We start from the raw sequence: 13,453 nt of genomic DNA, 5'->3' as shown, positions 1-13,453 counted from the left end.
AAGCAATTAAATGTTTGTTTATAACCATTACAGTGGTATTGAAAATACTTTTAAACTACGATCTACAAGTACTTAAAATCATAAATCTGAGTAGTTTTAATTCCTAACTACTTTTGTATTAGCTAAAACAAAAATTCTTTCACCCATTTTTTTTTTCTCTAACCAGTCTCATTTTTCCGATGATCCGTGATGAATTTTGTAAATCTAAAAATACGAATGTTTTTTTACTCAATTTTCTCTTTCAAATGAGATCCATAAAGAATAACTTTCGAGTTATATTTGTGTCATCATTTTCTTACCACTTTAAATCACTTTGACTTTTAGTTTTTTTTTTTTTTTACTTCAAAACAATTTAAACCTCTATTTACAAGTTATCAAATTTTTCATATAAACCTCAAGTACAAGCGTATAAACCTCATTAATAACACTTCAAATCTCTAGAATAAAGCATATAAACCTCATATACAAATAATTTAAATATCAACAATAACACTTCAAAGCGTGTAAACCTCAACAATAACACTTCATGTACAGAGCATATAAACCTAATATACAAAGCCTTGAAAATTTTAATGGTTGTAGACTGAGATTTTAAAACTTGAAATTTAAAGTGTCCATGAGCTTTATTTAAAAAAAATCAATGACTTCAAATAACTCAAAAGTATTTCTTTATGGATCTTATTTGAAAGATAAAATCGAACAAAAAACATTCATATATTTAGATTCATAAAATTCATCATAGATCGTCAAAAAAATGGATAAGAATGATCATAAAAAAAAAGAATAAGTGAAATGAATATTTTCTTTTTTGGCTTGCAGACAAAAATCGTTAGGAGTTGAAAACTATCTAGATTTAGAATTTAAATGCTTTCAGATTGAGAATCCAATACTTGCGAGTAACATTTTAAAAGTTTATAAACAAAGGTTTAAATGTTTGAATATTAGCACTGAAAATGAAAGTTAAACAACATTAGAAAGTTTTTTCTACTAAATTACTTGTGGGACACGTTCGAATATAATAGTTCGGGGACTAGAACATTTCTCTCTAATAAATTATAGTCGAAGTAAATTAGAGTTCATTATATTGCAGTTTGGTGTGGCGGGGCCGTGACATGGAGTAGTGTGGCGTGGTGTGGTGTGGGTATAAAACGATGCATATTAGAGGCGTCAATTTATTATGTTTAAGGGGGAATGTACGTACAAGTATAACAAGTTGTTTGCGATTCAATGTGGCATAATCCCTGCATATTAGAGGACTTTAGGATAGGTAGTGCAGATTGAGAGAGCGTATGAATAGATTTACTACTCATTATTTTTTCTTACGTGTCATCACTTCAGTGGCTAAACGAGGCACATGAACACATAATAATATGATGTATGATTAGGGGTGTTCATCGGTTCGGTTTGGATGAAACCAAACCGAATTAGGCAAACTGAAGTTATATTTCGGTTTCAAAAATAAAACCAAATCGAATCGAACCGATTTAATATTGCAACCGAACAGAACTGAACTGAACCAAAATATTATTTTGGTTTATTTAGTTTGTTCAGTTAAAAATGAAATATATTAATTTATTTAAAGCAATTGATTTATAATAAACCAAAGTATATTAAGAAATAAACCAGGGTATTAAGAAATAAACTGGGATTATAAGAAATAAACTAAAGTATTTAAAGCAACTAATTAAGAACTAAATTGGGATATTAAGAAATAAATCGGGACGGTCCGAACCAAATTCGTAATATATAAATCTTTGGTCGGTTCGGTTATTTGGGTTTTGAAAATTTTCAAACCGAACCGAATTGAAATTATAATTCGGTTTTAAAAATCAAATTGAACCGAACTATTAAACCGAAAAAACCAAACCATGAAGTCCAAACTAATTCGGTTTAGTTGAAAACCGAATAAACCGGACCCAATAAACACCCATATGTATGATATGTTAATGGTGCATTTTAATAATGAAGCATCAAGACTTGGTAGTTGATTGGCCCATCTCCAAACCTAAAACCTAATTTTAGATTGGCCCATCTCTATCTCTTTCTTCATGGTGACAAATATTAGATCTTTAGCTAAACTACAGCCATGAGAGACATGCAAGAAGAAGGAGAGGAGTTGATCTCGTCTCATTTATATTTCTTAATTTTTTACTCGGGAATTAATTTACACAGATCTCTTTATTATCTTTCCTTTTTGATTTCTTATTTTCTTGTGAATTTATCTAGATTTGTCTGTCTGTGTTGTTTTTTGTTATTTTTTAATTTTTTATTTTCTCGGCAATTTACACTGATCGGTTTTTTTTTTTTTTTTTTGGATTTTGTATTTTCTCGTGATCTGTGTTGCTTTTTCATTGTTCTTTTAGATTTCTTATTTTTTATGGAATTTACTCCGCTATGTTTTGTTTTTCTTTATTTTTTTAGATTTCTTTAATTTTTTTTATAGATATTTAGATTTCTTATACTTATATATAATACATTTCTCGCAATTAACTTAATTTCAACTAAACGACGAGCTGGTAATTTGAATCAAAACGGGCTCATGAAATTTCAATCTAATTACTTAATTAGTAGTGGGCTGGTCGGAAATTTCAATAAAACGGGTTATGATGAAATTTCAATATGATTAGTGTAGGGTTGGTAATTTCAATAAAACGGTCTCTTGGAATTTCATCTCTTATTATTGTAATCACCTGCCCCTGAGGTGCAGGAAAATCCTGCTCCCTCAATCACTGTGGGTGAGATCGGTTACTGTTAAAAAGGGCTGATTACTGTTACTTTTTAAAATAGGGGCCCACCAACAGTGACTCTAGAGGCAGGAATTTCTTGCCCCCAGGAAGGCAAACGATTGCCGCTAACCTACCTTCTCCTCTGAGCTAACCCTAGCGTCTTGAAGCACATAATATGGAAGGAGAGGTGGTGATCCATGACATTCAGACCAGGTATATTCCTAAGATAAATTTATTTTTTAATTCTGAATTCCTGTAATACGTTGTCTTGTCTCCCATTTTTTGTGTTTGTTTGATGAAAAAACCGTAGACATGCATTGAAGTTTGAATTACAATCACTACAACAGAATCTACTTTCAGCGACCGGAATTCCGGTCGCTGAAAGTTATGGCGCCGGTCGCTGAAAGTCAAAACCGGTCTCTGAAAGACCGGTCGCTGAAAGCATCGTCGCAGATACTCTTCTGATGACGTCACCGGTCTCTGAATGACGTCATCCGGTCGCTGAAAATCTTTCTGCGACCAAAGTTTTTTGCTCGCTGTTGTTTTTTTGCTGACGTCATGTAAAGTTATCAGAGACCGGAAATAACGGTCGCTGATAGTATATTTGGTCGCTGATGAGCGAATTATCAGAGACCAATGTAGTTCGTATCTGAAGCTCTATCCCGGTCGCTGATACTTATTTATCAGGTTTTTAGGTTTATTGTTATTATTTACATTTGCACCATTTAATAATTGGTATCACACGTACCAACATATAAGCAAAAATAAATATCAATACACACTCAACATACAACACAAGCATACAAACAAATATAAACATAAAAATCAAAAAGTAGTATATCATCTCATCAAACATAAACATCCGAGTACATAACAGTAAGTCTAAATGCCAAACAGTACCATCAGCACCATAAACATAAATATCGAGTACATAGCTGTGCCAATAACATAAACACTATCATATGACAAGGTAGAAATATATAAAAAGACCTAAGCTGTACCATCACCGCCAACATCCGACCAATGCTCCTCGTCATCAGTGTCATCATCATCCTCGTCATCCTGAGGAGCGGGTGGCGAGGCCTGGTGCGAGCCTGAACCTCCGGCCTATGAGGTTGTAAGAAAGAAGTTTACATAATTAGGATTAGTTTACGGTTCACAATTAAAACATACTTATCAAATTTTATACCTGAGTAGCTCCCAACCGAGATCCCAACCGAGCCTCCAACCGAGCATCCACCCGAGCCTCGATCTGAGCCTCCATCTGACGAAGTACCCGAGAAGATATCCTGTCGATATCTTCTTCTGTGAGACGCTGACCTGGCGGCATAGAGGAATATGACTGTGAAGAATGCGACTGAGAACTGCTAGACCCTCTGGAGCGAAACATGCCTCTCGTCTTGCCTGTAACATTAAAAGTAAGACAATTAGTACGAAATGACAAAACTAAAATAAATTTCAAATTTCAAAGAATGTTTATTTTACCTAGAGCACCGAGACCATAGTTGTCGCCGTGGACATTCTGATCATCAATGCCCGTAGAGTACCAGAGGTCAGCGTCGTATGCAGGCCATGCGCCTCTATCCGCTCCATACTTCTCCGTCATAGCTTTCTCATATTTTAGCTGCAAATTTTGTAAAATATAACAATAATGTTATGTACAACTGGAATCAATTGGTGTAATCTAAACGATTCAAAAGTATTATTACCTGTGCGTTTTTAGCCTTAACATTAATGTATTCCCCCGTTTCCTTTCTCGTATGAGTAGGCTGGAATAACTCATCGGACCATCTGGGTTCGCGCCCTTGTGTTTGCTCCTGTTAAGAATTTGAAAAATCATTTCATTTAAAAAAAGATTATCAAGGTTAGATCGATTAGATTCAATTAGATTCAATTCGAATGAAAATAAATTAATTTAATAAAAAAACAACTTACGAAGCGCTGTTTGTGAACAAGCATGTTCACAGAGCCCGTCGTGGCACCTGAACCTTCAGCATTGGCCCTATTTTCTGCATTCCGCTTGCTCCTACTGGTAAAATCGTCACTGCACCAATGATCAACGAGTCCGGGCCAGTATGCCGGCGTGATCCATTCACAGTAGGGGCGAGGAGCAGCCCCACGCTCCTTCCACTCAACCATTGACTCTCCGTACTGCTTGGTTGCTGCCCCCTTGCACTTATTCAGCAAATCCTTCAGCCGTGCATTAGCTATCTTTTTAAATGTAGACCATGCCTCACGCTCATCTACATCAGGTGCAAACTGATAGTGCTTCTGCAATGCATAGTAGATAATTAATATCATCTGTTAGCTTTGAAAAAAAAAGAAATAAGTAATTATTAGAGGTTTTGTTTCAGAAAATTTTAGTTACCAAAAACTCCGCCTCGATAATATCCTTAGTATTCTGGGGGAAATCATTGTATCTGTAGTACGGGCCAGGATAATTATTTCGTACTTCCTGCGAAATAATTTTTGCAACATCCTTCGTCTTCTCCGAGTGCCCTGCATCAAAAGTCCTGCAAATAAAAATAATTATTAAAATCCCTACAATTAAAGCATAATTACAACATACAAAAAAAATTGAATATTACTTGAAACCCGCCAACCGAAGCACTGGTCGCAAACTCGGATCTGAAGGCGGCGCTTTGTATGCATTTCGACCGCGAACATTTCTCCCACTAGACTCTCCTTCGTCTTCCGCCGGTGCCTTTCCCTTCCCCTTTCTACTTGGTGCCATATCTAGAATTGAGATGATAAAAATCAATTAGTTTCACTCAAGAGAATTGAAAAAAAACAAGTAAATATAAAAATTGCTGCAACTTAAAGAGAAAGATATTAACCTAATGTTCCAATTTACGTTCTCTTTTTCTTTTTTCTTTTTTTGCTACTATCTTTTTTATTATTTCCTTGTAATTCTTGTTCTTCTACAATTTCAGGAACAGCCCCATCAACGAAGAAACTTGGGTCATTCAGTTCATATGCAGCGCGCACTACAAAATCGGTTGGTGGACCATCTTCCTGAAAGAACTCGGTCAAATGTGGGTTGTTTTCCACAGACGCATCTCCATCGAACAAAATAAGTGGTTTTCTTTTTCCTTTTGTCTTAATGGTAACCCACCAGTCTTGTCTCTCTCGCTTTGATGATGCGTAAGGCAGGTAATAAACTTGCATTGCTTGACAGGGAAACACGAAATGCTCGTCCTTTTGAAGAAGCCTTGTATGATTTATCTCCACTAATCCATGCTCCTTATCTACCCGTAACCCCCTATGTGTGTCGAACCAACGACACTTGAACAAGAACACTTTGTTGTTCACGCCACTATATTCCAACCGAATAATTTCTTCAAGTATGCCGAAATAGTCCCTTGATGTGCCTTCCCAATTCTCCCCTTCAACACAAACACCGTAATTTGTTGTTTTTCTGTTTTTCCCATATGATTCAGTGTGAAACCGAAAACCGTTCACATCGTACATGTTGTACCGTTGAACTCGTCGTGTGACTGGCCCACGTGCAATTTCAACAATCCTTGAATCTGCAATCTTACCACTGAGCGCCGATTTACGCATCCACATACTGAACTCTTTCGAACGGATTCTATCGAGACTTGATGCGCTTATTGTTGGTCTTTTTTCTCTAATTTCAGCATCGAATTGTCTGCAATATGCCGAATTTGGTCACAGGACGAACAATGCAAATAAAGTCATAAAAATTAGAATATGTAAAGATTCTCACTCAATGAAAGGGTCTAATTCAGTGCGACAATTAGTCATGATATAATAGTGTGCCGCATTTAACTCTTCCTCCGTAAGATCTCTGACGGGAATTGAACCCATTGCACGTCCAGGATAGCTCATAACAGGAAGCCGTGTGTCATTCTCGACAAATCCGCCGTCGTCGTATCGCTCTGGACGATTCAACCGTGTAACTACCTCATCTTCAAAATATAAAGACATAAAATTGATCATCTCTTCAGCTATGTATGCCTCCACAATTGAGCCCTCAACACGTGCCTTATTAGCCACCTTTCTCTTCAGACGCCCTATGCATCTACAATATCATGTAATGAGAATAGAAATACATCTCATGAAATGTTATTTAACATTGAAATAAATATACTCCAAAGAATTGAATGTCAACCTTTCAAATGTATACATCCAACGAAATGAGACGGGACCACAAACTCGTGCTTCGTAAGCGATGTGTGTAATTAGATGTTCCATTGAGTCAAAGAAACCCGGCGGAAATATTTTCTCTAGCTTGCACATTGTAACAATAATATCCTTTTCAAGCTTCTCAATATGAACAGGGTCCAATTCCTTGCCACATATGTCTCTAAAAAAGTTACTAACCTCTGTTAATGCCTCCCATATTGGATTAGGAAGAAAATCTCGAAATGCTGTAGGTAACAACCGTTCCATAAAAACATGACAGTCATGACTTTTCATCCCACTGAATGAACCATCATCAACATCCACGATATTCGACAGATTAGAGGCATACCCATCGGGAAACTTTAAGTTCTTCACCCATTCACAAACTTCACGTCTCTGTTTTTTGTCTAAGCAGTAGGTTGCGTGCGGTTTTACATAATTGCCCTTATCGTTGGTTGTCAGCTCTAAGTGTGGACGACTACATAGTTGTGCCATATCGAGACGAGCCTTTGCGTTATCTTTTGCCTTTCCTTTAACATCGAATAACGTGAATAATATATTTTTAAAGAAATTCATTTCTAGATGCATAACATCTATGTGGTGTCGTACCAGATGATCTTTCCAGTATGGCAACTCCCAAAATATACTTCTCTTTTTCCAATTATGCGTTTCACCAAAACCAGAAATGTTCTTCTTATTTTTGGTGCCAAATGTGACTTGCTGCAACAAAGAAACCCGATCGAACAATTCTTGTCCGCTCAAGCGTCGCGGAGGACCGTCAGTCTCGATTGTGTTCTTCTTAAATGCATCTTTTTCAAATCGAAATTCATGATCAGGGGGCAGCAACCTTCTGTGATCATCAAAAAATGAGATCTTCCCTCCCTCCTTAAGTTGGAAAGCCTTTGTGTCTTCCATGCATACATGACAACCTAGTTTTCCCTTCGTCGACCATCCTGAGAGCATACTTAGGGCCGGATAATCACTAATAGTCCCCATTAAGGCAGCCTTCATTGTGAAATTTTGTTTCTTGAATTTATCGTATGCTAGCACTCCATCCTTCCATAAGGCATTCAGCTCATCCACGAGAGGTTGCAAGTAGATGTCTATGCTTCTAGTGGGACTATTGGGCCCTGGTATCAACAGAGACAGGAATATGTTGTTGTCACGCATCACCAAAGCTGGAGGAAGGTTATAAATGACTAGAAATACCGGCCAATTGCTGTAAGACCGACCTCCCATATTGAAAGGAGAGAAACCATCTGAACAAAACCCAAGACGGACATTTCTAGGGTCTGCTGCAAAATCTGAGTTCAGACGATTGAATTCTTTCCATGCTTCACCATCAGCAGGATGAACCATGACCCCTTCCTTTTCCCGCTTTCCTTCTTTATGCCAACGCATTTGTTCAGCAGTAGTAGAAGTTAAAAAGAGTCTTAGCAACCTCGGACCGATTGGAAGATACCGCACTTCTTTGTACGGCAAACGTTTCGTGGTGTTTTCACGGTTGCTGGGTTTGAAACGATTATGTCCACAAACATCACACTTCTCTTTAGAAATGTTATCATCACCGTAATATAACATGCAATCATTCGGACAAGCATGGATCTTCACGTGGCTTAATCCCAACCCTTTCACCAATTTCTTGCATTGATATTGATTTGGAGGCAACCTATTCTCTTTCGGAAGCCACTTCTTCACGGCCGATATGATGCGATTGAATCCCTCCTTGGTTATGCCGCAGTCGGCTTTAATGCTGAGAAGTTCGGTAACGCATGCAAGGACAGTATGTTCCTTGTCACAACCATCCCATAGCGGTTCGTCTGCCGCTTTCATCATGCTATAAAACTCTTGAGCTTGTTGATTCGGGGGCTCGTCCGCAGTCCATTCAAAAGACGAACCTGCAGCATCAAGAAGCATGTCCACCATAGCATTTGGCGACTCCACCTCGGGTTGGCTCTGTTCGGGTTGGCTCTGTTCGGGTTGGCTGTATGCCTCACCATGCATGAACCAATTGGTGTAGAAAGGTCGGAATCCAAATTTCATCAGGTGTTTTCCGATAGTTTCTTTGTCCAACCATCGGGTACACCCACACTTGGCACATGGACACCTAATGCGATCACCACTAGTTATATTTTCTTGAATACTAAATGCATATTCAAAAAAACCCTCAACACCCTTAACAAATGTGGGATTCATTCGCTTATTCAAGTAACGAGGACCGTACATCCAACTACGATCACCCTCCATTTCTCCTAATCATGACATACACATTTATAATTAAGACATTGTATATATACTTTAAGACTCAAACAAATAAAGAAGTCCAGATCTATACTTTAGACCCTCCAGATATCATCAATTGATAACGGACCCTCTAAAGCAAGTCATGGAAGAAATCACAATCAATTGTTGCATCATCCATGCAACAGGACTTGTATACAGCCATACAAGCGGCTTCTACACTACATAAACTATGAATTTAAACATACATACCAGATAGAGTAAGAGGACGCTTCGCTTGCCTTGCCTTGACTTGACTTGCCTTAATTAGGTCTACATAAAATTAAATGCACACGAGGTCAAAACTGAACTTGAAGTTATGATTTCCTTATATTCTGACACTTCAATGAAATAATGACATTAAATATAAACAGGTCCAAAGTTGTTAGTCTTTTGGGGCTTACGAAGGGCCGGTGTACAATCTTATCCCACTCTTTGAATGCTATGTCTCAATAGTGAAGAACTGTTTGTGGATTTAGTATTTAAGAAAAATTCGGCAGCATTTCCCCTTAGTTCCCCGAGTACGCGTTAAAAACACATCATTTTGGACATGTTTCAATACGTACTCGTAGGAACAAGGGAAAATGATACCGAATCTTTCTTAAATACTAGATCCACAGACAGTTCTTCACATCCTAAATGAGACAAAGCATTCAAAGAGCAGTCCCAAAACGGGGACTATTCAAAATTAATCCCTATTGGATTAATTTTGAACGGGTATGAACCTAAAAGGCATACTAAATGTTCCGGTTTTGTTGGATCATAAAACAGTACTATACTAATAACTAACAAATTGTACTACACAATTAATAATATAATTAAATACCATTTCATTAAGAGGGAGAAAACTTGCCTGACTACGAGCAATTATTCTACTTCTTCCCCGTACCTCTCTTTGAGCCTTTTTTCTTTTGGACCTTTTAATTCAACATCCTATAAAGAATTTAATATATATTATTAGTACAATTGATTACTAAAATTGTTGGATAAGATAAGAGAGACCATAAAGAATTTAATCATTATATCATGCTATAAAGAAGCTCATATGGTTGGATAAGATAAGAGAGACCAATAATCCTTTATTGATGTATAAAGTATATATTACAACAATTGTGCCTCAGAGAACCAATGCTTAATTTGCAATTTTTTAATAATTATTAAAAGAGAAGTCTCATCATATTCCTATTCTTGAAACTTGAAACTTTTGAGTTTTAACCTTTTAATATACTAGCTATATCCTAATTTTTTTTTATATATCAGCACTAAACTAATAGACTATTTGTCTAGTGTTCCATAATATATAATAGAAGCAATTATATTCAATATATAAGCAAAATATGTATAGTACTTAGATATATTATTGACGTCACTCTTTTAATTATTAAGCTTTTATACATATTTTATAATAAACATGAAGCCTATGAATTATTAGGGAGCAGAGATCAAGCTCTTCATGCAATTTTTTTTTCTACATTGACCAATGCACACAGCACAGCAGTGATGTGCAATGCTACTTTCAATTTTAAACTACTAAAAAATAGAGAAAATTTATATAGTGTACTGATATAAATGCATAGATCTAAAGGAAATTGATAAAATCAACAAAAACCAGTAAAATTCAGCAGGAAAACCAGTATACCAGTAACTACAATCCGATTTTGAGGACTAAGCAGCGACCCAGAAAACACAGAAATATGATTACAATTGGGATATTGATTAGCTATGGGATTAAATATTATGCTAGTGATATTTCACAGTACAAGGGGTAATTGCCAACTTTGAGAAAAATAAACGTTTCTGTCAGATTGCAACTAACCTTTGAATATTCTTCAAGGAATTCAGTCGTTTCTGAAGTTCAATCACCTCTTCCTGAATATCCTACAAATTACATAAAGCAACCTTGACTAACAGCAACTAACCTTTAATACAAATAACCCCTGCTTGATGAATATCCTGCATGCATTATATTGCATTTTTATTAAATTGAACAATTTGGCAATGAATACCCAGTGATTACAGCATTATTTTGCTGTCTATCCCGAACTATAACCAGGATCATGGCATTTTTAGAACCGTAGGACCCTACAATCCCTTTCAGGATCGTAGCAGATTTATTTCCAAATGGGTTGTGACGCACTTAGACATGCAAAATCCAGATCCATTTAGCCTGGTTTAAAGCCCATATATGTCATTGTTGACAATACTGAAGATCACATGATTCACAACAATAAAAATGGATCTCAAGGTCAAACAAAATCTGGTCTCAAGTTCAAACAAAATCTGGTCTCAAGCTCCTTGCTTTGATCATGAGCTTAAAGCAATGTAGTCTAAATTGATTAAATATATGTGATGCATAGCAGCCACAATGTAGTCTAAATTGATTAAATATATGAACAAACATATATACACAACCAGTGGAAATGCCTTCTAGCATCACTTATGAATATTATTGAATGTATTTACTTGATAGAAAATATATGTCAATTTTGATGATGTCTAACAAATCTGATGCTCTTCACTTGAGTGGTACATATCTAACAACCTATAAGTGGTAGTAGGAACAGTCAAAACAGTTCTTAGAAAATGAAAAAAGAAAAGGGAATAGTCAAAGGCAATTAATTGTTCAACTAATATATGAAAAAATAATTAACCCCTTCTAGCAAATTCCTTGCTTTGATCATGAGCTTAAAACAAAACCATGCATCAGCTTAGAAAGGCTAATAAAATGTGACACCATATATGCATTAGCCGATGCATTTAGAGAACTTAGTGTGTTATGTAGTATAACTAAAAGTATAATACCAAGTGTGCTAGGCTTAACTATTGACGCCTTAAATATGCCTTGATTTAACTCAAAAATTTCCAACAAATAGCAGATTTTTACAAGCAGAATTAATTAAACCCGCACCAATTAAAGCTGAGGTATGAGTAATCTGAATTGACAAACAAACCTGAGATCCAAGCAGGTTATGGTTATCCCCTTTCAAATCAATGCCAAATGGAGATCCCTCTCAACAAATCAATCAACTTAGTGCATCTGCCGAGTATACCTCACCTGCATTCGTCACGGCCACGCCGTTTTGACAAAGTAAACCTCAATTAAACCTCAAATGAACAATTTAGAAAAATCAAATAACTCAGTCAGTACCATATTTATACCCGAGTTAGTGCCAGATTTATACCCGAACCAACAATAAAAAAAAACAGCAAGATTAATACCCGAACCAGATTTATACCCGAGTCAATTTAGGATTTATACCCTTTAACCACCGAATTTCACAAATTTCACAGATTCAGCAAGATTAAAAAAAAAACAGAAAATTCACAAATTTCAGTAAATTCACCGACAAATAAGGGCAATCAGTGGCAATAGGGTCCTCCTGTGCAATCAGCGGCAATCAGTGGTGCGAGTTGGTTTTGGCGCGAGAGATGAGAAGAAGGGTTGGCGCGAGTTGGTTCTGATGCGAGCGAGAGACAGTCGACAGGGAGAAAGGCGACAATGGCGCGAGTTGGTTCTGCTGCGAGTTGGTTGTGGCGGAGAAGGAAGACAGGGAGAAAGGGTAGAGAAGTTAGGGTTTTGGGCGTCTTTTCTGGTCTCTGCCGCGCGAAGAAGGGTTTTGGGGCGAAAAATTTCGCAGAAAAAATTCGGCGCTAAAAAAAAAAAAATTTTCAGCGACCGGCGAAGGCACCGGTCGCAGATATCGTCGCTGAAAGTTGTGGTCGCCGCTGATTTTCGTTTTTCCTTTTTTTTTTTTTGAAAAATCAATTATCAGCGACCGGCGTCAGCACCGGTCGCTGATACCGGTCGCAGTAAATCTGTTTTGCTGTAGTGAATAATAAGAGATGAAATTAATAAGTTACTCTTACAAGTAGTGAAATATGAAACCCTCCTTTTACATACTCCTAATACAATTGAAACCGCAAGTTTAAAAAAAAATTAACTAAGGAAATTAAAATAATCCTAAGGTAATGCAGGTTACTGCATAAGGCAGTCCATATGTGATGCATCCGTAATTCTTATCAGTCAAAAATATTAGTGTTGATTTAACAACTTTAAGAAATCCTGATCAATTTAAGGAACCCCCATCAATGCTGCTTGTGCTAGTACCGTACCAGTACATTTAGGGCTCGTAGTGCGCGACCAGTTGGCCAGATCATGGGATTATGATATAAAGTCTCTTTTGACATGTTTTGAAGAAATCTTTCGTACCAGTTTGTTAATATGTTTTCTCTCCCAATTAGCTATCTTGACATTATTAGTTTTTCTTTAACTTATTTCCCCTCTTACTGTTAAATTA

At 36.7% G+C, this 13,453-nt stretch overlaps 1 protein-coding gene across 1 annotated transcript; it reads right to left on the bottom strand.

The window, feature by feature from the left end:
* Positions 1-3,697: 3,697 nt before the first annotated feature.
* Positions 3,698-9,122, bottom strand: LOC144544760 (uncharacterized). The gene is made up of 10 exons (XM_078293321.1): positions 6,862-9,122; positions 6,457-6,771; positions 5,612-6,378; positions 5,315-5,462; positions 5,095-5,239; positions 4,662-4,997; positions 4,436-4,543; positions 4,212-4,350; positions 3,916-4,130; positions 3,698-3,833 (listed from the first exon to the last, which is right to left on the bottom strand). Exons 1-10 carry the CDS (start codon positions 9,120-9,122, stop codon positions 3,717-3,719), a joined length of 4,551 nt encoding a protein of 1,516 aa, XP_078149447.1. The 3' UTR covers positions 3,698-3,716.
* Between the last annotated feature and the right edge of the window lie 4,331 nt (positions 9,123-13,453).

The sequence above is a fragment of the Carex rostrata genome, chromosome 27 (assembly GCF_964058835.1).
Source record: "Carex rostrata chromosome 27, lpCarRost1.2, whole genome shotgun sequence".
NCBI classification, from domain to species: Eukaryota; Viridiplantae; Streptophyta; class Magnoliopsida; order Poales; family Cyperaceae; genus Carex; species Carex rostrata.
Note: the sequence above shows the minus strand (reverse complement) of the source record. Positions and strands in the feature narration are given on the sequence as shown.

Coding starts and splice junctions, on each gene's coding strand:
- LOC144544760 (XM_078293321.1), bottom strand. CDS start 9,122: ATGGAGGGTGATCGTAGTTGGATGTACGGTCCTCGTTACTTGAATAAG. Junction 4,998..5,094: donor TTATCGAGGCGGAGTTTTTG/GTAACTAAAATT, acceptor TATGCATTGCAG/AAGCACTATCAGTTTGCACC. Junction 4,351..4,435: donor TTAAGGCTAAAAACGCACAG/GTAATAATACTT, acceptor CAAAATTTGCAG/CTAAAATATGAGAAAGCTAT.